Genomic DNA, 27600 nt, shown 5'->3' with positions numbered 1-27600 from the left:
TTGCCAGTAACTGTATAATCTTATTTTGAATTGTTTTTCCAAGGTAGTGGTGTGTGTACATTTCTTGGGTGGTGATTCTTCTTAGATGCTCCTGCAGTTCAGCATCAAACTCAGCCATCAGCTCCACAATTTTAAGGAAGTTTCCATTGCTTGGCACATACAGCTGATCTGAAGTGCCACGCAGTGCTAGGTTTTGGGTAGCAAGCATTCTCACAATGGCAATGAGCCTTTTCAGAACATTTTGCCAGTAAAGAGACTCTGATGCAATCTTCTCTTGATGCTGATCATCTATAGTGGCCTTTAACCTTAGTCTCATTTCAAGCTCTTTCTACCTCTGGTGATTTGCTGCGTTCTCATGGCATGCCAGATTTCTAGCCAGATTTTTCCAGTCCTTTGTTCCTGTAGAGCCCAATGTGGCTGGAACATTAGACTGGAAGAGTTTGCAACAAAAACAGTATGCAGCATTCTGGGTTTTTGAGTACATAAGCCATGGCCTCTCCACTTTGTCGCCATTGGGGATTTCACACCAGTAATGTGTTGGATGGAAACTTCTATTTTCATTGTCTTTGGGGAACATGAAGTTTTTCACTTGCTGTGGCCCATGAAGTGCAAGGAAGTCCCTCAGTCTACTTCTCAAGTGGGTCCACAGTCCTGGATCATCTAGACTTAAGGAACTAAACTCAGCAGCAGCTGTTTCTTGCACCTCCACCACACTCTTCTCTGATCTACACTTTTCTTCAGGAATGTGCATGGTTACATCCATTTGAGATGGAGATATGGATGCTGCAGTAGCTGCCAGGTCACTAGCACTCTGACTAACTGGAAGATCAGGCATCTCCTCAGCACTCACATCCTCACTGGGGCCGGAAGGCTCACCATGAACATTTGTGTCTATGTATCTCAGGAGAGCTCCTTCCTGCTTAGATAGAAAAGCTTCCTTTGCTTTCTTTCTTTTTCTGAATGCTGCCCCAGAGGGGCGTTTTCTTCTTTTACTCATGACTGCTGTTCTGTGCCAGCTATAGTGGCTCTCCACACTCAATTGAAGGGGACAAATAAGCAGGCTGATAGCAGGGCCTGAGTGAGGGAAGATATCAGCGTCTTAAGGACTTAACTGTTGACTGCCTGTTATGTCTCTTGTGCCCTCCTTCCTCCAGCGCAGCACTCCACCATCTCTGTGCATCTAGAGCGGAGAGAATACATATGCACCAGCAGCAGACATAATTTTCTACACTCTGGGTCCTAGTGGTGCCCCCCCACAGTCTGGCACCTGAGGCGGCCCCCTCAGTTCCTCTCATGGTAATGCCAGCCCTGCTTCTAATTCTCTGTTCCTCTGCCTTTTGTTTGTTGCATCTGATCTGACCAATGGTGGGGTTGAATCCCTCTTAAACAATTAATTGTAAGTAGGTATCCGTTTCTTTTATTGAATACCATTGATTTCACAATGCATTTTTAAGGCTAGTATATTTTATTCCAGAGCTGGAGTAGAGGGTTAGACTTCTTTTAAAAGGTGGCTTCATGAGAGATTTTGTAGGTGAAAGAGCTGTGTGTGGATCCTTTCTGGTGTGTAGATTTTTTTTACTGAATAAATTTTGCATTACCTGGAAGTGTACAGCATGTGCTTCTCTCGTCACCTGCATACAGAAGGGTTAAGAAATGGTTGTTAAGATAAAGTCCTATCCATGTTACAGACCAATTTTGAGTCTACTCATTTCATGTCTGGTTTAACTTGCCAGGCAGAAATTTCAAATTTCCTACTAAGGTAGATAATTATGGTAATTTAGGGTATGTCTTTAACATAAAACATGGGAATACTATTCAAAATGGTATTTGGAACTTATAAAATGGGACTTACTAAATGTTAATGGAACTAAATCCCTGTACACCAGAGTGAAAATGTATCTGTAAAACTAATATTACACAGGGACTGATTACAGAGGGACAGATTCACTAACGTCAGTGAGATCTTTGCCATTGATTTCAATAGTATCAGGATTGGGATAAAACTGTTCATCATCTCTTAGCCTTTTTCCATAGTTTAAAACTGCTTTAGCTACTGGTTCCATAAAAGCAGTGACGATAACAATTTGCCTGGAAAACTCAGTACATGGGCTAATGCAACTGGGATAGACAAACATCTCTCAGGAGAGCAAGAGATTTCAAGGGAAATTTAAACCTAGGCTACTGTTGGCCAGTCCATCATCTGCATTCCCACACTAACTGATTTTTTAAGTACAAGTTCCATAGATGAAACTGCAAAGCTATTGCAACATCAAAGAGGGAATCACTGACTCTCATTTTCTTAAATTTTAAGCATATAGTGCTGAATGGCACATTTCTTACTGTCTCATCACATTCCCTTTGCTGTTTTTCTGCCTCCACTCCCTGATGATCAGCAGCTAGTAGATCTGTAAATCCCTAAAGAGTTCATTGCTAATATCTGCCCGACCAAGTTAGAGCTGACCAATAAGGGTCTAGGCACCCCTGAGTTTAGCTCATTTGTAAGTATCTTGATCAAATACTTATAAATGTTTTGTTACTGTTTGGATATAGCAAATTGCTTATGATTTAGGCCCCACCCCATTCAGAGCAATTGAACAAATACTATGTGGCCTCTGGATTTAATAAAGGAATTTATGGTTAAATTAGTGTCTGTGGTAATACCCTTCATAAATAATAATAATTCCAACATTCTGGTGACAGCGGTAGGAAAAAACACTAATTTCAGTTGTTCTAATTCCCCAGAGTGAACGGGTAGCAATCTATCCTCTGGGGCAGAGCACCATAGAGGTCCATTGAATGCCACTAAAATTTTAAAGAGTGAAGCCTGTGGGTGGCCATGGACAAACACAGTAATTGTAGCTAAAGAATGAGTGCAAAAAAGCACAAAGGTAAACTCAGAGCTGCCAAAATCAGCTGATAAATGCATCATGGTGGGAGATAAGTGATTTAAGGCAAGAGAGTGAGGAGTTAAGAGTTTGGAGGGAATTAAACAGTTCAGGGTGTGGAAATGTTAAAGAGTGAAAGCGTTAAAGAAGAGATTGCTTGGTTTGATAATAAAACCCAGTTCTGGCAGCACAACTCGGTGTAGTCATGAAACCCTTAGTAATAAAACAAATTATGCAAAGTGGAGGTTAGGTGGTGACCAGTACCACCAGAGTCGAAGCATAGGCGGGGCACGGGGAGTCAAGTGTCGGATCCCCCGATTTTTGCTTGGCCTGCAATGAGGCAGGGAGAGGGGATCTGTCTTCTCTCACTTTGCCTGCCTCCTGGCACTCTCGGCCCCTGGTAGCCATCCCGGGCCGGGAGCGGAAGGGGCGGGACCAGCCACTTCTCACGCAGGGTACTTGGTCACTGCTCTGTGCCTGAGAGAGAGTCCGGCTGGGAAGGCGGCAGCAGGCCACCTCCTGCCCAGGCCCAGCTGCTGCAGAGAGCAGCCGAATGTGCCGGTAGGCAGGTGCAGCGGGAGAAGTACAGACCCCTACCCCGCGGGTAACTCTGGGGGGGTGGGGAGAGCACAGAAGTCCCAGGCTGGGTGCAGGGTAGGGGGAATCACAGGGTAGGGGAGACACATGGGGCGGTCACGTGTCCTCCCTTTTAGATTGTGCCCCTCCAGTATGGGGAGGTACGAATCGTCTATGGGTGCCACCACTATTTGTTTGTCCCCAGAAGCTTTTACAGCCACTCTGAAGGAAAAAGGGCCCGTTTCCCAAAGGAATGGTCTGTAAACAATCAGCTGTAAATAATTGCTGCAGGTAGAAAGACAAAGGTCCCAGTTAATGCAGTGTTTTTTGTGATGTGGACATTTTTCCACTGAACATTAGATACACACTACAAAAATCATTTATCGGGACTAAATGCTCTGCTGAAGTAACTCCATGGAAGTAAAAGGGATTTTACCTTTAAAACAATAAATATAACTTCAGGGGGTAGATCTACATCTGGTGTAAGTTGTCAGAGCTCTATCAAAGTCAATGGAGCTCTGACAATTCATACCAGCTGAAGATCTGCTCTCCGCTATGGACCTAAAATGGTCCTGTGGATGCTGCAAATTAAGGACCTGATTTTGTCACACTTGTACATGTTGGGTGTTTACTGTACTATATAAGATATATCTCAGTGATTTCAGTGTGATTACTTGCACTGTAATGTATGACCTGATGGCCCCAGATCAGGAAACCACTTAACCATGTGCTTAAGTCCATCGCTGTTCTGGACAGTAGTTAAGCATGTTCTTAAGTTTAAGCATGTTGTTAAGTCCTGTTGAAATTAGAGCCATTCTTTAAATGTTGTTGTGAATAGGAATGCTTTACTGAATGAGGCCATAAAACCATAGAGTATATGCTTAATTCATTCACCATCTCTTTTATTTCTCTGGTCCATACTAAACTAGAATCATACTTTAGTAATTTAGGGCCCCAGTTTTAAACTTGGATACCTAAAGTTATCTATCTATTTAGGTATCTAAATAACAATTTAGGTGCCTAACTTTAGGCATCCAACTTGAAATTTGGGCTTTATGCTGCTTTGCATATAGTTAAAGATCAACATGAAACATTAAGACGTAGAAGATCTGTTTACCCTCCAGCTGGTCTACATTTTTGTAAAAGCAGTAATCTACGTCAAAGTGAGTTTAGCAGAGCAATCAGCGTCGTAAATTAAAATTTCCCGTTCTTTGATATAGATTGACGCTTTAAAAAAAATGCAGAACAGCTGTAGGCTAAATAAATTACCTAACGTTTCATTCTTCATGTTATTCTTTACGTATATAAAATTCAGTTGAAGTATTGCAATATGACCCTCGTTTGGCAATCCAGTGGTTATATACTAGTAAATTGTGTTTATTTATCTGTTTAAAGTTCATTTTTAAATGATACATTGGAATAGAGATTGCATAAACATTAACTGGTAGCTGCTTCTGGGAATGTAAGTTTGGTTTAAGTCTACAGTGAAAAGAAAACTATAATTTTAGTCCTTGATCCTACAAACATTTACTTAAGTTTTTACCCATGTGTATGTGTGCAGGATTGGGGCCTTATTTTGAAACTTTATTATTGTTTAATTTATAAATATGTAAATTTACAATATTTTGAAGTACTGAAGGAATGGCCTCATTTTGGCTTGGCTGCTGACACAGTTTAGGACAGCAAGAAGTTCTTTTAACCAGATGAAGGTATGAGAGAGGCTAGAGATTTTCACAGCTTTTCAAAAAATTAATTATAATTTTCTAAATTTAACCTTGGTTTCAGATGAATTAAATGGAGCTATTTTCTATATCTTCTTAGAGTCATTAAAGGTCAAAAAGGAAGCAAATATACACGACTCCTCCACATACCTCATCCTACAATCGTTACCTAGGCAAAAATTTTCATTGCCTTTGTTTGGATTCAGTAAGAAAAAATGTACAGAAACTCCTGTATCTTGACAAGGCAGGACAGTTCAAGTGGATTAGTGGAATGTTCTCCTTACTACTGCTCCAAAATGGAATGGCATGTACTCCTTACCCCTTCTCCCCAAGGTGGCAGTAAGTGTACAAGGGCCTGGGGGTCTTATCGTGAAGTCAAAGCAGGCTACTACATCCTCTTGAGATTGTAGAGCACAGTTTAGAGTTCAAGGGGGAACTAAGCTATTATTCTCCACTGCATATGCATGGGTGCACTATCAGGAAGAGGTTCTTCACAGCAGGGCCGCCCAGAGGGGGGGCAAGTGGGGCAATTTTCCCCAGGCCCCGCGAGCCCTGGCCCGGCGGCGGTCTGGGTCTTCGGCGGCATTTCGGCGGCGGGGGGTCCTTCAGTCGCTCTGGGTCTTCGGCGGCATTTCGGCGGTGGGTCCTTCAGTGCTGCCGAAGATGCGGAGCGACTGAAGGGCCCCCCGCCACCGAAATGCCACCGAAGACCCGGACCGCTGCCGGGTGAGTACAAGTGCCGTTGCTCCTCCGCTTTGCCCCAGGCCTCCTGAATCCTCTGGGCGGCCCTGCTTCACAGTCTTTCCTCCACACACTATCGCCCCCACACTAGATCAACCAAATTTTATCTTGTGTATTCCACCATTCATCCAGGATCTGAAATCATAATCAAATAATCCCATTGGTTTACTCATTCTAGACCGCTGTTGGCTTTGTAGTATGTATCCTGTAATGAGACTATAACAGCAGTCTTGCCAACCCCAAACATTTAAAACTCATGAGTCAGGCTCCCCAAAAATCGAGAGACTCAGAAAAATAAATGTTGTCTTCTTTTTATTTGCCATCTGTGTTTTCAGCTTCTAGGGCAGACTCAGTTCATGTTTTCAGGCTTTCCTCCATAGCCACAGAGGCCAGAAAGGTACTTTTAATTTTTAAAAGTAAAGCTGAGATTTTCACAAAAATCACTTGACTCCAGAAGCCTGGGGCTTTAAGAAACCCCCCCTCTTTCTCAAGACTTGTGATTAAAATCACAATAGCTGGCAACACTGTACAAGTTGCCATAATTCTAGGAACAGTTTGTACTGAATTTGTTAAAAACAACAAGGAGTCCGGTGGCACCTTAAAGACTAACAGATTTATTTGGGCATAAGCTTTCGTGGGTAAAAAACCTCACTTCTTCAGATGCATGGAGTGAATGCATCTGAAGAAGTGAGGTTTTTTACCCACGAAAGCTTATGCCCAAATAAATCTGTTAGTCTTTAAGGTGCCACCGGACTCCTTGTTGTTTTTGTGGATACAGACTAACATGGCTACCCCCTGATACTTGAATATTTGTTGACATTTTCAAAATTAATTACATGAGACAATAAATGTTACATAACAAAGTTTTCTAGATTTTTTTCAATCACAAAATGCAGGGCAATTCATCACTACAACTAAAGTAGGCATATAAAATGTATGATAAAATACATGTATCTGAAAAAATACAATAGATTTGAAAAGTATGAACATAGACTAGCTTCCTTATACAGCTGTTGTTTTTTGTGACAATGTCAGTTCATTCATTTTGGTGACGTTGGCCAACCTAATAATTTCAAATTATGATTTGTAAGCAAAGTCTAAATGAGCTCTCCTTGACAGCTAGAGATGAGCTGGGGGCTGGGGGCTGGGGCTGGGGTGAAAGGCTTCAGGACCAGATTGTATTTACATTCACACCTAATCTACCTAGGTATCCAGCAAATAGAGCTGTGTTGCCCAAGTGATAGATTTTGGTTGGGGTTCGGTTACAAATCACTTGAATGCGGGGTGAGGGGAAGGGGGGATGAAATGTTGTTATTCTTATTGTATGAGTAAAGGGCAGTAGAACTGTACTTAGCCTGTGCTGATTGAGGGCATCGAGAGAGAGAGAGGGTGGGGACAGGTGTTTAGCTTGATGGCCTGTCTGACTCACAAGTACTATTTGACCTGCCCCTCTCCACTGTTTAAAGACAGAGCTGATTAGGCTCCATAGATAGTCTTTTGTTTTGTTAAGTGAACACTACAGCTGAAATCACTGAAAATCAGGTCTAAGTGCTTAGACCTGCTGTGAGACAGTGTTTCTGTGGAAGAAACGGCCCAGCCTGCACTAGCAGCGAGGTTCCCGCACTGAGAACTCAGCTGAAATCACTGAGAGCTGGGTGGAACCTCAAGAGACCAACTCGCAGAGGTCACAATGGCAGGTGGCAGCAGAAGGTGATGGCACAGGGCCATTGGCAACAGAGCGATGGAGTGAATGGTGGCACAATGAACAACAGTGGCCAGAGTGAACAGTGAGCAGCTGGAGGAACGAGCAAGGTGCCTTCTTGCCCCCAACCTGGGAGGTGAACTCCTGTGAAAGCACCTCTGAACTCTGAGGGCTGGTCTACACTAGGGGGGGGATCGATCTAAGATACGCAACTTCAGCTACGCTATTCGCGTAGCTGAAGTCGAAGTATCTTAGTTCGACTTACCTGGCCGTCCTCACGGCAGCAAGTTGACCGCCGTGGCTCCCCCATCGACTCCGCTTACTCCTCCTGCTGAGGTGGAGTATGGGCGTCGATTCGGGGATCGATTTATCATGAGACACGATAAATCAATCCCTGATAGATCGATTACTACCCACCGATCCAGCGGGTAGTGTAGACGTGGCCTGAGTCTCCCCTGACCAAGGACAACACCGGTGAGTGTTAATGAGGCTGTTAAGAATGCTGGAGACACAACACAATTCATGCGAACAAACATTGCTGTAGCATCATATTTTCTATTTAAGCAAGAGATACCACACACTACAAAATGGAGGCCAACGTTAAGTGCATTGTCACTTGTTTATCCTGAAGTTGAACACTGGTTCCGAACAAGACCAGCAAATGCTCACTATCTTTCTGCAAGAAACTCAACTGACTGACTAAAGCATGTGGTGAAACAGTGAAAGTCTCAACAGTTGAAAAAGTTAAGAACTTTCTCATTCAAAAAATTTGCATACATGGCTGATGAATGCACCGATGCAAATGGGCATCAAGTATTAAGTCATTGTGTATGTTATCTTGATGTCAGTGGTAGGCCAGTAGATGCATTTCTAGATGTTCAAGTTATAAAAGACACATCGGCTGCATCTGTGACAACCCACATCTTAGAAGAGTTAAATGCTTGTCAATTGGACCCCAAACAGATAGCTGCTTGTGCATTTGATGGCGCTGCAAACTTCTCTGGAAGACATGGTGGAGTACAAGCTTTGCTCAGAGAAAAGTGTAACTCTAATCTCTCCTATAAAAACTGCAGAGGCCATCTACTCCAACTAGCGTTAGTACAAGCTGCAGACTCTTCAAAAGACATTAAAAAAGCTATAAATTTAATGTCTTCATTATATTCTTTTTTCAGCAAGAGTCCAACAAGACTGAATATCTTGGAAAATATAGAAGATACACTGGGGCTGAAGTTCAAATTAGTCCAACTTGGGAAAACCCTCTGCCTTTCTCATGAGCGATCCTTGGCTGTCTTAAAATTACTCCAGCTGTTATTACTGGCTTTGGAAAGTATCCACCAAGATGGAATGGATCTAAGTAGTGAGGCTGGTGGATTACTTTTGCTTCTATGTTCAGAGAAGACTATTGCCATTCTCTCTCTTGTAAGTCTACTGTTGAAACCACTTGGGTCATTAAACAATGCCATCCAGGCATCTGCTACAACAGTAGTAGATCTTTGTCCAGCAATAGAAGCTACATTTGGATCAATCAGAGAGCTATCCATTGAAAATGTACTGGAAGAAGCAAAGACTTCAGTTCAGAAGTTGACTAATGAAGGCATTTATATTGAATCCTTAAGTGAAGAGGACAAGAAGTGTTTGTTAAGACAACTGAAAAAGTACACAGACTTGATTCTTAAAAATCTACAACAGCAACTTCTAGATTCTTCTCAACCATTACATAGTTTTTACAGATCCCTGTCCTATAAAACAACGACAATTGAGTGGAGTGAGGCACTACCAGCAGTGGGGCTGCCATGTGCTCAGGACAGAATAGAAAATTTGAACACAGAGTGGAATATCATACAATGAATGAATGAATATTTGATTTCAACTTCTTTTTTATCATCACTAGTGGCTCGGCCCAATCTTTATGCTGTTTCCTGGGATGAAAGAAGTAGGAATTCATCTCTTGCTACTCCCAGTCACAACAGCTACAGTTGAGTGTTCTTTTTCATCATTGAATAGAATTTTGTGGTCTGAAAGAAGTCACCTTTTGCCTGATCATGACACACTCCAGTCTGCTCTAACAAAGACTCAGGGTCTGAATCACTTGTCCCAAAGCTGCAAGTTTACCTGAAAACCAGCTCACAGGAGTGTGCTTATCTTTAGCACTCAGATGCCCAACTCCCAATGGGGTCTAAACCCAGATAAATCCGTTTTACCCTGCATAAAGTTTATGCCGGGCAAACTCATAAATTGTTCGCCCTCTATAACACTGATAGAGAGATATGCACAGTTGTTTGCTCCCCCAGGTATTAATACATACTCTGAGTAAATTACTAAATAAAAAGTGATTTTATTAAATACAGACAGTAGGATTTAAGTGGTTCAAAGTAGTAACAGACAGAACAAAGTAAGTCACAAGCAAAATAAAATAAAATGCGCAAATCTATGCCTAATCAAACTAAATACAGATAATCTCACCCTCAGAGATGCTTCAGTAAGTTTTTCTCAGACTGGACACCTTCCAGGCCTGGGCACAATTCTTTCCCCTGGTACAGCTTTTGTTCCAGCTTAGGTGTTATCTAGGGGATTCTCCATGATGGCTCCTCTCTCACTCTCAGTTCTGTTCCACCCCTTTATATATCTTTTGCATAAGGCGGGAACCCTTTGTCCCTCTGGGTTTCCACCCCCCCTCACTGGAAAAGCACCAGGTTAAAGATGGATTCCAGTTCAGGTGACATGATCACATGTCACTGCAAGACTTCATTACTCACTTGCCAGCACACACATATACAGGGAGACTCACAGGTAAACAGCCATCTGCAGACAATGGGAGTCATCAAGATTCCAAACCATCATTAATGGCCCACACTTTACATAATTACAATAGGCCCTCAGAGTTATATTTTATATTTCTAGTTTTAGATACAGGAGTGGTACATTTCTACAAATAGGATGATCACACTCAGTAGCTTATGAGCTTTGTAATGATACCTTACAAGAGACCTTTTGCACAAAGCATATCCCATTTGCATTATAGTCACTTATTATCAAATTTTTTATAAAACTATCCCAGTTACATTATATTCACTTATTATGTTTTTATAAAACCATGTAGACTGCACAACGTCACAGGCTACACTTGAGAATTCACAGCGTGAGTGTACACCGTGAGTGTAGTCGCGCCGCCAGCGCTGCGAGAGCTCTCTCGCAGTGCTGCAAGTACTCCACCTCTCTGAGGGGAATAGCTTGCAGCGCTGCGAGCGAGCGTGCAGCGCTGCAGGCGCTGATTACACTGGCGCTTTACAGCGCTGCACTCGCATTTTCACACCCCTGAGCGCAGCAAGTTGCAGCGCTGTACAGCGCCAGTGTAGCCAAGGCCTCAGTGAGCTTTGGCTCACGTTCTATGGAGCTGATTCTTCTACTTTTGAAGTCAGTGGCAAAACTCCCATTGACTTCAAAGGTAGGGGATTGAGCTCTATGTGAATAAAACTGGTGACATCACTAGACACAGACCTTACAGGTGCCATTTGATGGCAACTCAGCAAGCATATTCTGTAAGTGGAAAAGTTGCAAACAGTGTAATTAGGATGTAAAATGGACATAGGAATTATAGCCAGGTAGAAGGGTTAGGAAAGTTAGGTGAGCATTCCTTTAAGAAAAAAAAAGGAGATTAAGAAGAACTATTGACTGATACAAATACGCTTGTAAGAGATGGATGCCCCAAAGGAAGTATGACTGCCTCAAAATCAAGATGGCACAAACAAACTGAAGCTTATAAAGCACTAAACACCTGGGGAATTTAGGAAAAATGCATTTTATATAGAAATGAATCAGTGTGTGGGCAGCAAAGGGAAGCTGCAACTCTGAATGCAGTGGATCCAGTGAAAATGCTCAAGAGTGAAATCACAGTGCTTAGAAGTGTCTGTGAATGCACATATTTTTAAGCTCTTTATGTTCTTTTCGATTCGAGTAAGCTCTTTGGGGGAAGAGAGCTTGGCCTTTTGTAAAGTGCCACTTATATGTAAAATGTTATATAAACTATACATAATAAAAAACCTAATTGTCTTCTCAATAAAAAATGCTTACCGTTCTGAGAAGAACTTCTTTATCGCCCGCATTTATATTGATTGCATTGTCCTTGTTTTTCTTTCATCTCAACATTCGCCCTCCCAACTTCTCTTTGTCACAAATTTTCAGAACACTTTACATTTACAAAGCAATCCCAAGAAGAAACTGAAAAGTTTCTCAAAGACAAGTGAAACTTGAAGTCAGAGTATTTTAAACGGAGTTGTTGCTTTGGAAACGATGGGCTTACTTCCTATGGAAACTAGACAAATCACTATTCATACGCAATTCTCAAAAAAAATGGGACCTTTTGACAAACAAGCCTTATGACTCAGTGTGTGATCTTATAGTCATTATGAATAAGCCAAAAATGTCAACACTGAATACTAGGGTATAAAGCAGGTACCCAGATAGCAAATATAAAAGAGTTATAATAACACTGCATCTTAGAGGCAGGCATTTAAGAAGTGTATGAATTTCATAATCTTGAAAAAGATTGACAGACCTGGAGATTGCTGTGCTGCTCAGCCAATGTGCACAAATATTATCCTGGAATGACCACCTGCATAGGTGAGGAGATTAAATTATCTCTATTGCCCATCCCAATGTTAGCCTCTGTCAAGGGCACCAATTATTATTATACTTTGGCTATATGGATACCTATCACTAAGAATTAGACAGCAACCATTAACTCATTTTGCATACTGTAAATCACTTAATAGTCATCGGATGTTATCAGCTTCTGTCAGTACTGACCTGGACTGAATTTGAACCAGTTACCTAATGAATGGAGCTCTGCCTATTTGCATCAGCTAAGGATCTACCCATTGAATTTCTTCTGCCATCATGCTGCCTGGTTGCTTAGTTTTCTCATTCTTCATAGATGCATGATGTGTAATTGTAACCATCAGGCCAAGTCTACCTTAAAAATTGTTGCTGGCTGTGGCAGGGCAGGGGTAAAACCCCCTTTAAAGCTCTGCCAAAATGCTGGCTGCGGTCTGCTCTCTGGCCAGGTGGCCAGGGTAGAGACACAGGTACTCAGCAGGGAGCCCAGCTGCAAGCCCTAATCAGGGCTGGCTCAGAGGAACATGCTGAGCTGAGTGCTGACAGCTGGACTGAGGCACAGGAGGGCTATAAAAACCCTGAACAAACCTCAGAGGAGGCTAGACTGGGAAGAGGCAGGAGGGTAGTATCACTGTCTCCTTACCAAAGGAGGACGCCTCAAAGGGAGGAGACCCTGGGGAGGGTCTGTGGGGTGCTAGCTGTTGGGAGACTGGGGAACTGCACGAATGCTGTAAATAAAGACACTTGGGTGATCCAGCAAAAGGAGGTGTGGAAGTCTCTTTATTATACCAGCCTAAACGCAGGGTGCAGGCGGAAAAGAAGCGGAGCCAGCACCGACCCTGTGACAGTGGCATAGCTAGATTGGGCAGGGGTTGCGAAGAAGTGTGAGCCCTGACCTGTGCTGGGCAAAGCCCTAGTGTAGATATAACTGTGCTGCAAAAACTTGCTCCCACTGTGGACCTAGTCTCCGTGACAAGTGGTACAGTCATTTTCACTGTTGAAACACACTGATTACCACTTGATCAGCCTGGCACTAGAAAGCACTTTGTAGCCTGAGAGGCTACAAAAAGGTATCTACCATCCCTTACACACTCTCCTCCTCTGATTTTGTGATAACTTTGATTTGAGAGGCAAATCCATTACAAAGCTTTGTCTGTTTAAATTGCCGAGTGTTCCAACATTCCTTGAGAGTAGTTGCCTCTATGGCCTTTTTTCATCTACAGCAGTCTACAAAACAGGATTGGCTCATGGGAAACATAGAGCTTGTCCAGAAGAGCGAGTGACATAAGTTCTCCTCTTGAGTAAGCAGGCAAATCTGGAAAACCAACGCACAAACTTTAAGATGACCAAGGACTTCTCTCCAAAACTAAAGCCTTCTCTCATAACACCACCATCCAGACATAGACAAGCAAGGGAATCCAAACTCTTTGCACATGGAGCTGGTTGAGGTGCTCAGAGAGTAAATTTCTGACTGCCTTTCACTGGGCCTGTGGTTTTAAAATGATGAGTATGTGCCACCAGGGGAGAAAAATGTTCACTCCCCAGTGCTTTTCATGCAAAAATCCCAAATGTCTCTGCAGTTCCCCTGAGAACTGGCAAATAACCAACAAGTAAATTGCAATGCAGCAAAATGACTTCTCTTAATGAAAAGGAATCCTTTGGTGTACATTTTCAAATGAAGAAATCCCTCTGGCTATGAACTGTGCTAATACAGGACAGTAAAGGACCTGTTTACTTCAGCTGTGTCACAAGGCACCTTGGTTTAATGCTACCTCATTCAACAGCTCCCAACAGAGCCAATGGAGATTTATTTGGAAATACTTGGGAGCAGATTCTGGCTGAGGTTATCATATTTAGCTTCCATGGATCCTCAGAAGACTGAGGAAGAGAATCCACTCTGGCACCAACAGGACCTGCAACTTCAGGGATTGTAAGCACAAAGGCTCCTCAATAGAAACAAGTTTGTCTTGTTGAGGGTGCAAGGATCCCCTAATTTAATATTCACAGGAGTCCTGTGTAAATGCTGGGGAAACCATCTGAGAATATAAACCAAAACTATGTCCGTGAAATTGGCTTAAATTCCTTCTCAAGAGACGGTCAGTCATGTAGATGCCATTTGTTCATTCTTTATTCTGATCCCAAATTTAATGGGCTACAAATGATGGAGGTTCCCTTCCACACACTGAAAAGATTTCTCTATAGAAGCACAAAACTACATGCTTAGTAGCATTCCTACTTTTATTAAAAGTACTGTAGTATCCTATAGTAATAGTCTCAAATACTGCAATAAGCACATCCCAAACTGTAGTGGGATCATTACTGTAGAATATTGGAGATTTTTAAAAACAAGAATGTAAATAAAGAAGAGTGGAATATATAGCAGCACTAGCAGTAGTTATTCAAATCTTTATTCAAACATTTCTTTTCTATACAGAAATGCCAGTTATTTATCCATTTATTTTACTCATTTAGCAGACACCCTTCTTTTGCTGACATTAGCATTGTTTTCCTTCTCCTCCCTTGTTTGAGTTTCTTCTAAGGGTACATCTACACTACCCGCCAGATCGGCGGGTAGCGATCGATCTATCGGGGATCGATTTATCGCGTGTAGTGTAGACGGGATAAATTGATCCCCGATCGCTCTCCTGTCGACTGCTGAACTCCAGCTCGGCGAGAGGCGGAAGCAAAATCGACAGGGGAGCCGCGGCCGTCGATCCTGCGCCGCGAGGACGCAAAGTAAGTAATTCTAAGTCGATCTAAGATACGTCGACTTCAGCTACGCTATTCTCGTAGCTGAAGTTGCATATCTTAGATCGATTCACCCCCTCCCTCCCCCCCCCCCCCCCCCCCCAGTGTAGACCAGGCCTAAGCATGCATCTGACAGCTGACATTCTCTGATTCCTACACCTCAGCATTCTTTAGAATTTTCCAGTGGTATTACCATTTCCTCTGAGGGTAGCAAACTTGAGAGTAACCCACACTTCCCCTCATCCTTATGAAAAAAACATTTGTATTCAGAGTTACCTTTGTGAACATCAATAGTTAAAAAGGGCAGGGGGGATTAGGGTATGGTTTTTAAAAGCTCTTAGTATTGGCCTACCTCTGCAGCCATTTAAATTAATGGTAGAACTCCCATTGATTGCACCGGAGTTGAGTAAGACCAACGATGAGTACTTTTGAAAATCCCAACCTTACGGAGTTTTTAATCATATGAACATGTAGGTGCTATAGGTGTTATGTTCTACTGTACAGACAACAGATGGCCTCCATTTCACCCGGACTGGTCCCTTGAAATATGTGTTAACTATTTACACTAAACAATATTTTCCACCCTGTATTTAGCCGTGACACTCTGAGGCCATGTCTACACTACAGACCTACATCAACTATGTCGCTCAGGAGTATGAAAAATCCACACCCCTGAGCGACGTAGTTATATTTACTTAATCCCCCATGTAAACAGCGCTACGTCAATGGGAGAAGCTCTTCCACCTCTTGGGGAGGTGTATTAACTATGCTGACATGAGAAGTTCTCCCATCAGTGTAGTAGCGTCTTCACTAAAGCACTGCAGTGGCGCAGCTGCACTTCTGTAGCATGATACGTGAAGACAAGCCCTGAGTTTCCCAGACCTAAAACTTGTCTCTCTCACCAAGAGAAGTTGGTCCAATAACAGATACTACCTCACCCGTCTTGTCTCTCTTCAATAGCCTGGGACCCACATGGTTACAACAACACTGCAAACAATGATCATGTTATACAAAATTAATCTTCGGAACTCCTTGCCGTAAGATAGTAATGAAGAAAAATGCTTAAAATAATTCTAAAAAAATTTGATTTTTATATGAATAATAAGAATACCTGCAATTTCACTAGGTAGGACAAAAAGTACATATAAGGGATCTCAACTTCCAGGCTTCAGGTCAACCACTTACTGTCTGTGATTAGTAAGAAACTTTCCTCTTAGGCATAACTGTCCACACCTGTGGCTGTGTGTGTTTTATGCCTTCCTCTGAATTGGCCAGTCTCAGAGGGAGAATACTAGATAGCCATTGGTCTGATCTGGTTCTAATGTTTTGATACATTAGATTAGATTATCTAATGTCAATGTTACATTTAAATATATGGATTGATCATATGAAATTAATACTCTGATATGCATAAAGGGGGTATCAGAAGGCTTTGTGCTACAGAAGGTCTTTGCTCTGGCTTCTCATCTACAGAGTTCAAATGGCTCCGATCAGATTTATGGTCAAGTAAAATGGGTTTGGTGGTCTCTGCACTTTGTGACAAGGGGGTTGTTGACCACATTTCCACACTGCAGCAAATTACGTACAATTACTACAATGCACTTTCCTATAAATTGCCAGTATGACACATTAAATATTGTAGCACTTTTTGTAAGAACAGCTGAATGTGTTTGGAAGAAAAGGGAAGCATTGTTCCTCCTTCACACTCACTTCTCCCATGATACATATAGAAAGTAAATTAATATTTTATTAGGGCTGTCAAACAATTAAAAAAATTAATCATGATTAATCTTACGATGAATTGCACTGTTAAACAATAATAGAATACCATTCATTTAAATATTTTTAGATATTTTCTACATTTTCAAATATATTGATTTCAATTACAAACAGAATACAAAGTATACAGTGCTCACTTTATATTATTATTTTTGATTACAAATATTTGCACTGTAAGGAACAAAAGAAATTCACCTCATACAAGTACTGTAGTGCAATATCTTTATAATGAAAGTTGAACTTACAAATGTAGAATTATGTACACAAAAATAACTGCACTCAAAAATAAAACAATATAAAACTTTAGAGCCTACAAGTCCATTCAGACGTACTTCTTGTTCAACCAATCGCTAAGACAAACAAGTTTGTTTACATTTACAGGAGATAATGCTGCCCTCTTCTTTACAATGTCACCTGAAAGTGAGAACAGATGTTTGCATGGCACTGTTGAAGCCAACGTTGCAAGATATTTATGTGCCAGATGTGCTAAAGATTCATATGTTCCTTCATCTTCAACTACCATTCCAGAGGACATGCATTCATACTGATGACAGGATCTGCTCGATAATGACCCAAAGCAGTGCAGACTGACGCATGTTCACTTTCATCATCTGAGTCAGATGCCACCAGCAGAAGGTTGATTTTCTTTTTTGGTGGTTTGGGTTCTGAAGTTTCCGCATCGGAGTGATGCTCTTTTAACTCTTCTGAAAGCATGTTCCACACCTCCTCCCTCTCAGATTTTGGAAGGCACTTCAGATTCTTAAATCTTGGGTCGAGTGCTATAGCTATCTTTAGAAATCTCCAGGGGTGAAAGTGAGCCGGTACGGGCCGGTACTCCGTACCGGTAAGAACCCGCACCAGCCCATACCCAGCCCACATTAAAGCACTGCCGTGGCAGCACTTTAATGTCCCTGCCCCTTTTGCCTCCCCTGTCGGGGGCCCTGCCGGTAGGGTCCGTACCGGCAGGGCCGCCGACGGGGGTGGGGGGAAGGGGCAGCAATGTTAAAGCGCTGCCGCGGCAAAGGACCCTGCAGCGTTTTAACGTCCCTGTCCCTTTTGCACCCCCCAGCCGCTGATGGGCGGGGGGGGCAAAGGGAGCAGCTGCCCTGGGGCCGGTGATTTAAAAGGGCCCGGAGCTCCGGACGCCACTGCCGCTACCGCAGCAGTGGTGTCCGGAGCTCTGGGCCCTTTAAATCAACACGGGAGCCCCGGGCAGCATGGGTCAAGGGCTGGCTGGGGGATGCTGACCCCCCCCAGCCCCGCCCCTTCCACCCGAGGCCCCACCCCTTCCAGGGGCCAGAGCCAACACCTCCCCCCCCCCCCCCCCCCCGTACCGGTAAGTGTCCTCAGTTACTTTCACCCCTGGAAATCTCACAGTGGTACCTTCTTTGTGTTTTGTCAAATATGCAGTGAAAGTGTTCTTAAAACGAAAAACATGTGCTATTATTATTAAAACATTATCCAAGACTGCTATAACATGAAATATATGGCAGAATGCAGGTAAAACAGCAGGAGACATGCAACTCTCCCCCAAGGAGTTCAGTCACAAATTTAATTAACACATTGCTTTTTAACGAGCATCATCAACATGGAAGCATGTCCTCTGGAATGGTGGCCGAAGCATGAAGGGGCATACGAATGTTTAGCATATCTGGCACATAAATACGTTGCAATACTGGCTACAAAAGTGCCACGCAAATGCCTGTTCTCACTTTCAGGTGACATTGTAAATAATAAGCGGACAGCATTATCTCCCGTAAATGTAAACAAACTTGTTTTTCTGAGCGATTGGCTGAACAAGAAGTAGGACTCAGTGGATTTGTAGGCTCTAAAGATTTACATTGTTTTGTTTTTGAGTGCAGTTATGTAAAAAAAAAAATCTATATTTGTAAGTTACACTTTCATAATAAAAAGATTGCACTACAGTACTTGTATGAGGTGAATTGAAAAATATTATTTCTTTTGTTTATCAAAAATAATAATACAAAGTGAGCACTGTACACTTTGTATTCTATGTTGTAATAGAAATCAATATATTTGAAAAAATAGAAAAACATCCAAAGATATTTAATAAATTTAAATTGGTATTCTATTGTTTAACAGTGCAATTAAAAGTGTGATTAATTGAGATTAATTTTTTAAATCTTTTTGAGTTAATTGCGTGAATTAACTGCGATTAATTGACAGCCCTATATTTTACTAATAATAAATTGATAATCTGCACAAGCTGTGCAGACATCCAAACTCATTAACCATGTAATCTTACTGCTGTCACCTTGCTCCTTCCTTACCACATACTCTTCTCCCCCATTCTCCATCTTGTCATATCATGACTAGAATTAGAATGCAAGTCTTTAGTGAAGGAAACGTGTTTTTATGGTCTTGTCCACATGAAAAAACTGTATATATTTCAATAAATCTATTTAGAAACTGATTTAGCTAAAATCAGTTTATTATAAGGCACTCTTTAACCCAAATAAGAGTATCCACACACTAGACTGAACCAATTTAAATCAATTTATCAAGTCATTTAGTTAAACTAGCACAATTTTCTCATTTATACCAGGCCAAAATGTACTTTGATGTGCCTACCACACTACTGGATTCTGTTAAAATAATTAACAGTAACTGATACTCACTGCTGTCCATCATCTACCATCCAATTCACCCTTTTGAGAATTACAGTCTTTTTTTTTATTTGTATATTTTTATGAGTTGTAATTTGTTCTGAATGGTCTACCAATTATTTAGGGAATTAAATTATGTTTCCTTTCCCTTATAAGGGCTCTTCTGATGACTGCTTCTGCTGCACCTGGCATAATAATTATTAAATGTCTGTTTTCTCTCAAGAATGTATTTGTTTCTTGGGATAGCTGCACCCTTGGTTTAATGCCAAGTAAGATGGTGTGAAAGGAGTATCCGGGGCAAGAGGTGGAAGCCTTCTGCTTGAGTCATTTACTGTAGTCCAGAACACACTGCAGGGGGGTTTCTGTCCTATTACTATTTTTCCATCCTTAATTCGCTAATATAGTGAGCTCAGTTTCCTGAAGTGTTTCACAATAGTATCCTATACCTCCCTTTCATTAGAAACTAAATAGCAGTTTTCATTACAACAAAAGACCCAAAAAAAGTTTCTAATACGGGATTTTCCCAGTGACCAGTGGCAATGAATATAAATATGCCCCAAATCAGGGATTCCTGCATCTCATTCAGCCCTCCAGCCCTCTGGCCAGCAACTATTTTGAAAGAGCAAAGGGCGGGGGGAAAGAGAAGGAAATGAATGATCTTCGGGGATGTAAGTAACAGACGCTCAGCAGCGGAGTGAGCTAGTCTCTCCCGCTGTCTTTTTGACAGAGTGTGTGCAATTTAACTGGCAGGATTTCACTCCGCTCCCTTGTCTATTTCCTCTTCTCAGGCTATCTCTTGGCAGCGGCAGCCCTGACGTTGCTCCTCGGGACCAGAGCTGTCCCTCTCCCGGATTCCTCCGGGGAAGAGGAACTTGCTGATCCCTCGGACTCGCTTGCCAGAAGCCCCTTGCTGCCCGATTGCGAGTCCCTGGCGTGGCTGCTGCACAGCAAAGCGGTCAAGCTGAAGGACGAGGTGGGTAATACACGGAAGCAGCTAGGACTGGGATCCCAACCTGAGTTGGTCGGTTCTTTGCTGCACTTGGCAGGTTTTAACAGCAAACGGGACTATCTGTTGTTTTATGCCTCCCCTTCCCTCCAGCTGGTTTATCTGGGCTCATGTTGTCATTTGTCTTGAGCTTGGCCATGGAATTGGCCACCTCTCTGTCTATTGGGCTGCGGGGTGGCTTATGCTGGTTTCCCATGGGCAAGGCCTAAAATAGCATGGAAGTGAATTTCTTTTAGCCCTGAAAAGCTCGTGGGGCCATGAAGATATTTGTCAAAAGTGGAGTGAGTGTAGGCAGGCACAATCTACAGCCTCCCAGGGCATTTTTATTTACAGGACATGCAGTCTCCTGACTTCTAAAGGAGCAAATATTTGAGACAGGCAACTTAGAAAACATACCAATCTGCATTAGTGTATCCATGCTGTATATCAGACAGACTACAGCAAATTGTTTCTGATGGGAAAAGTATAGAAAATGTAACAAATTATGCCCAAATAAATCTTAGTTTTTAAGGTGCCACTGGACTCCTCATTGTTTTTGTGAATACAGACTAACACGGCTACCCCTCTGATACTTGAGAAAATGTAACAGTGATTTCTAATTAGTTAGGACAACATATTCGACTATTCTGCAAAATAATTTAAAAAGCTGATTAAAAAAAAAACATTTTTGTGGAGATTTCAGTAATGCAGAAGGCCTTTCTACTGACATAGTTATACAGTGCCTTTTGCCTGGAAAATGGTAATGTGATAAAGGTGTAATAAAATCTCTTTGTGTCTATTCCCAGATGTGTGAGAAATTTACTGTGTGTGACAACAGTATGGAGATGCTTGCCCAAAACAATCTGAACCTCCCCAAGATCACAGAGGAAGATGGATGTCTACTCTCTGGATTCAATGAGGCAAGGAATCAATAACTTTTATAATAAATTAATAACCCAACATATAGGGCCTTATCGGAAGCTCACTGAAGCACTGTATAAACATTAGCTAGTTAACTGATACATAGAAACAATATTGTCATCAAATAATTTTTTCTGCAATAAGTAATTTCCTTACCCTTCTCTCATTTTAGGAAAAATGCTTGAGAGGAATCTCCAGTGGACTTTTTACATTTCAGACATACCTGGAATATGTACGAGAAACGTTTATTAGTGAAAAGCAAAAAGTGGAATCCATATGTTATGGTACAAAGCATCTGGCAAATACTGTGAGGCAGATGGTGAGTTATTTTTATGTTTACCCATACATAATTGTTTTGACTTTGATTTGAAAAGGAGTCAGAAATATAATGCTCTGAAAAATAACATGAGACACATAGTGATCCCATTGATTACAATGGAAGCAGACTGGCTCCACAAATCCATGCTCTCAATATTTATCAGAAAGGATATCAATGGTAAATTAGATTTTACAAATATTTTCTGACAATTAAATCGTTATTTCTACAGCTTATTGTTATCTCTAATTTGCACACCAGCTCTAGCAAGTAAATGTGCCAAATTATTTTGCAAATTACACAAAAAAGTAGATGCTGGATTGGTGACAAAGAGAATCTGCTTTCTGTTAATTTTTTTCCTAGTAGTTGTAGAATTAGGACTCAATCATGCAGTCTTTTCACACCCAAAACTCCCACTGAAGTAAAAAACAAATACTCTTAAAGTGACCCAGAGAAAGACTAGAGAATACCTTTAATAAACAATATAAATATTTAAAATCTCATAAAAGCAAGCTTTCATGCAGGATCGTATGGTATGATTAAAAATTTTCAGTTTAAAATCAAACATCCAAGTTATAGAATTGCTGATAAACACAACCTATAGGTTAATGACTTGGGCTGAATAACAAGTGCCACCTACAGAGAAACACTTGCTTTTTGCATCACATTTGATAACGCCTTAACATTTTACAAAAGCCTGAATATTTTTGGACTCAGAAAATTAAATGCTATTCAGCTCTAATAGCTGTTCTGGATGTTTTGCAATACCTTGAAAGGACACACTAGCTGTGCTTGTATGTTTTGCAATTCTTTGAAATGGAACTCTTTAAAATTCACTCCATTCCTGCAATTCTTACTTGCACTAATAGCTCTTCATGTGAATAGATTCTTTGTAGTCAGTGGAACTACTGGGTGAAGAATTACTTAGTTGAGTGAGGGTGCAGGATCAAGAATTATGGAACCTATAGGCTATTATTTCCTACAAGGTGTTTTACAATGCCTTGAAAAGCCATTTGTATATATAAAATACATTTTGTATTATATTTATTTTCATCATTTTTAGATGAACGGGAGCTGAACTTTTTCCACACAGTGATAACCTAGAATAATAGTCCTGTTGTGAAAAGATAATGGACCATTGATTTCACCTGTATATATTGCAAACATTGATTTGTGGCAATTGTCTGTGTTGCTCTATAACTGGATGAACTCAGTGAGACTTTAGCCTTCATGAAAGTGAGAAACTGATTGAACTGGCTGGAACTAAACATAATGCCTAATAAAAAGCTCATAAGTAAAACCTGTGCCTGTAGGAACAATGAGAGATCCTGGGGAGTAGAAATAGAGTCTTCCTTCCCAATTAGGAAGTGGGGCCTGGGCCACCCATACAGCCAAACTGCCCTAGCTGCTACTGAGTATGGGGAGGACTTCAGGACATAACCTATTGCTCACCTGTTGTTAGTTTGTGGTCAAGTAGATCCATAGAACCATTGCCATGTCAGCATGCCCATATTCCTTTGTGGTTCTGTGGAGATCCTCCACACAGAACTCTGCAGTAAGCAGCAAGGAATCAGAGATGCACCCACAGAGGTGTGTGCTCAGAATCCACCCCTTCAAGTTATTTTAATGAAAAGGACATGCATTTTTTACATAATTCAATTAAAATTTAAAAAGAGATATTCCAGCTTACAGTACACTGCTTTCAGCATTTCTTAGATGGTAGCCTGGATCTTGAGAGAAGGCTGCAAGGATTTGTACTTTATTAACCACCTAGAACTCAGGTAAAATTTTCAAAAGCACCTGAGTCCCATTTTCAGAAGTGCCTTAGGCACTTAAGAGCTTCAGTCTCATTGAAAGTCAATAGGATTTAGGCTGTTAAGTGTCTAAGTACTTTTGAAAACAGGACTCAAGCTATGTCTACACTACAGCTTATGCTGGCATAATTAATGTCCCTCTGATGTGTGAATAAACATTCCCGAGTGACATAAGTTACACCGACATAAGTGCCGGTGTGGACAGCACTTTGTCAGCGGGAGAGCTTCTCCAGCTGACATAGCTACTGCCACTCACGGGGGCTGGAGTAGTTAAGCTGACAGGAGAACTCTCTCCCATTGGCTTAGTGCAGCTACACACACAGCTTGCAGCTGCTCCACTGTAAAATCTCAAGTGTAGACATACCCCATAGGCACTTTTGAAAATTTTACCCTATCTCTACTACAGAATTTGACTGCGTTTGAACATGACTGTGAACAGCAAAGTTAGATGGCATGAGGCTTAGTGGTCAGTATAGATCAGGACAAATCTTGTCAGCTAACCACACAGTTGGTGGATATATTGATTGTCCTGGACAATTTAGCATCACGTGTCTAACTCAACTGTTTACAATTACGTTCAAACACCATTTTATTTTGTGGTGTAGATAAGGCCATATAGTCAGATTCCAAAAAAGATTCCCTAGCACAAGTAGTACCAGCTACAAATGAAACTCAAGTACCATAGATTACAGTGGGGATAAATAAAGTTATATAGCCCCGTCAGACTATCTGCTGACCCAATAGTACAGCAAAGAAAAGCATGTGCTTTCTTGTAAGCATCTTTTGCATTTTTCACATGCATAAAGGCAGATCCTTTCCATCAAGAGCATTTTATAGTATTGTAACCAATGTATTTTCATTTTCTTTGTCATAGGTGAAAAATCCTGATGCAGTGATCATGCCAGACCCAGCTACCCAGAGCACACTTTTTGCAAAACTGAAGTCAAATAAAAAATGGATAGAGAAAATCAGCACCCATCTCATCCTCCGGGACTTTACTTCATTCATGGAGAAAACTGTGAGGGCTGTTCGATATCTGAAAAACACCAGGAATCTCAGTGTTTGAATGTTTTAATTCAGGCACATTCCTTCATCACAAAATCTGTCATGTGGCAGATGACAGTGTTGTTCTATTTTAAGAACCAGAAGTAATCAGAATAGTTTATATTTTATTAAGATTTCCTTTTACAAATGTATTTATTGTTTTTTAAAATATTTATTTTTTAAAAAATATTGCCTATTTATTTTTCCAGGATTTAGAGATAATTTAAACAGAGTCTAGTTTATTTCAATATTTACTACCACAACCAGTATTTATTACCACTATTTACAATACAAGCTGATTTCATTTAATATTCAGGAAAAAAAATTCACTTGAGATGGCTGTATGTTGTATGTAGAATGAAAAGACATAGTAATTTGTGCTTTGAAAATGTGTGAGAGAGTATTTAACATCTATTTATATTTAAAGAAAAATAAAAGCAGATTAAAAAACAGACTAACTTGTATGTATTTAAATAAAAGTATGGAATTCTGATATACCCAATCTTCACCCCTAGAATTATTTATATTCTACATTGCCTTCATTCAACAGCCATTCTGGAATATTATTATTTTTTGGGTAACTAGATCAAAGTTTCTAAAAGCAGCTATATAAAGAGTCAATTATTAAAAAGAATGATAAAAATCAGCCTAACAGGAGCAAACTCTAATTCAGTGGTTCTCAACCTGTGACCCGCGGGCCGCTTGCGGGCCAATCAGCACACACCTGCAGCCCATGTGACATCCGCAGAGCCATACAGATAGTATATATATTCTGTAGATGTGGCCAACATAACACATAGAGAGCTGCATATGTGGCCCACAGTGGTAATTAGGTTGAGAACCACTACTGTAATCCCACATTGTTAGACTAAAGGTGAAAACCATTAACAAAAACACCTATGGCCACTTGCCTCAAATGATCCACATGCAGATATTAGAAAAATATATCCCCCTGCCAGCAAACAATCTACAGCAGCACATATAAAGGAAACAGGAGTCTTGACCCTTGCCCTAATGGAGGACAAACACAGTCCAGGGTAACAGATCTGATTGTTAGAGGGATCTATGCCACTGAAAAAATATTTAATGAAGGCTCTATATGCTGTACCATATATAAAAAAGGGATCCATTTGATGTACAAATATTTTATTTGCCATTTATATTGTCCAGTGTAAAGTAGGTAATTTGGAGAGCGAATGTGAGATGCTTTCCTTCCAGGTTCAGCTTTACATGCAATTTCAAGGTGACCAGCAATAAGCCTGCAACAGATGTCCCATGTTTTCTTTCCTGCCTGAAGGGACTTCCTGTGCATGAAGTACAATTTGGTGGCTGCACTGGAAGAAAAGATTCTTGGATTGGAAGGTCAAGTGGAAGCGCTATGGAGAATCAGAGAAGCTGAGGAGTTCCTAGACAGCCAGGTTTGAGAAACACTAGTACCCCAGGTTCAAGGACGGCCACCAAAAAGTCAGAGAGAGAGAGAGAGAAAGTCAGAGAAGAGGCTTGGCAATGTATAACCACCAGAGGCAAGAGGTCACGGCAGCATTCTACATGACTGGAAACAGACAAGGATGGGCAGGCTGTGGCCACCAGAGAGAAGAGAGCCAGGAGGAATTCCACAGAGCTAGAAATTTCCAATCAATCCCAGGTTCTCAGTATGGAAACTGTGGAAGCTCTCTATCAAAATCCAACTGGCCTGAGAGACTGGAGGGATGTTTGGATGGCAGCTCAGCCCAAACTGTAAGAAAATCAAGCAGGCACAAAAAGAGATCTCCAAATGCCCCAGGAGACAGATGATCCTTGGTGGGCATTTAGTACTCAGAAGAATCAAAATCATATTCTGCAAAGACAGGCAGACAACAGGACAGTATTCTGCCTTCCTGGAGCCAAGACATGAGATGTCAGTCTTGACTGGATAAGCTTCTGAAGTCAATGGACAAGGATCCAATGGGGAGAGTTCATAGTGGTGCTAATGATGCTGTGTCATGGGATAGCTCAAAGATAAGAGAGAACTTCAGGGAACTCAGAAGCATGCTAAAGGAGAATATCCAAGCAATCTTCTCAGAGATCCTTCCTGTTCCACAAGCAAAGGAACACGGAAGTTTCTGAAAGTGAACTGCTGGCTAGGTAAGTGGAAGAACGTGGAAGATTTGGGTTCTGTATTACATTGGTCCATCTTCTATGAGGAGAGGGAGCTGTACAGTTTGGATGGCATCCATCTCACTGAAGGAGAACCAACCTCCTCAGGGGAAGGCTGGCTAATATATTCAGGAGGGATAATAATAAAAAGGGAAGAGTAAAAATGGGGAAAACATGAGCACTCATTTAGCATAAAATCGAGATGTTAAGAGAACAAAATTAATCAAAGGACAAAAAAAGAAGAAATTCTTTAATTGCCTATACACCAATGCTAGGGAACCTAGTTAACAATCAAGAGGAGTTGGCATTGCTTTATGAGCACATATTTGATCCAGTTGGTTTTACTGAAACCTGGTGGGATGATTCACATGGTTGGACTATTAAAATCAATGGTTATAACCTAGTTATGAAGGATCAACTGGGCAAAATGTCAAAAATGGCATTACCTCTTTCTGAGTCGCTGACAACTCAGAAGAAAATGATCTTGAATGCTTACAGATCAATGCCCTAACAGAAAGCACAAGATGGGGTATTAGTTAGTGTCTGTTACAGACCACCAAATCACACTAGGTTCTTAAGGGGCTCTAGTCCCCTATCTATAATGTTTAGTAAAACAAGCTATATGATCATAAGTGACTTTGATTTGAGTAACAGTGCTGGAAGTCTCATACTCCCACTCCTAAAACATCCTCAGAATTTCTTACTATAGACAACAATTTCCTAACTCAAAAAGCATTGCATCCCACATAGGGAAATTCTAATTTAGATCTCATCTTGAGAAATAAAGAGGAACTGATCACAGAATGAAAAATCAGTGGTAGATTAAGTACAAGTGATCATGACTTGATCACATTTACAATGCGCAAACAGAATAAAGTCCAAAGCAGCAATGTATGTACTTGGTGCTTTAAAATGACCAATTTCACAAAACTGAAAACAATTATGAGCCAAATCAGCTGGATGGAAGAAATTAATCAGAAAAATGTGAATG

The 27600-nt window shown here is 41.2% G+C and overlaps 1 protein-coding gene across 1 annotated transcript; it reads left to right on the top strand.

Annotated features, from left to right (window-relative positions):
* The first annotated feature begins 20042 nt into the window (after positions 1-20042).
* Positions 20043-24495, top strand: IL6 (interleukin 6). Its single transcript, XM_065398424.1, has 5 exons — positions 20043-20061; positions 20182-20366; positions 21185-21298; positions 21472-21618; positions 24304-24495. The coding sequence occupies exons 1-5, from the start codon at positions 20043-20045 to the stop codon at positions 24493-24495; spliced, it is 657 nt and encodes a 218-aa protein (XP_065254496.1).
* The last annotated feature ends 3105 nt before the right edge of the window (positions 24496-27600 follow it).

This window comes from Emys orbicularis, chromosome 2, assembly GCF_028017835.1.
Source record: "Emys orbicularis isolate rEmyOrb1 chromosome 2, rEmyOrb1.hap1, whole genome shotgun sequence".
In the NCBI taxonomy this organism is placed as follows: domain Eukaryota; kingdom Metazoa; phylum Chordata; order Testudines; family Emydidae; genus Emys; species Emys orbicularis.
This window is presented reverse-complemented; position numbering and strand designations above follow the sequence as displayed.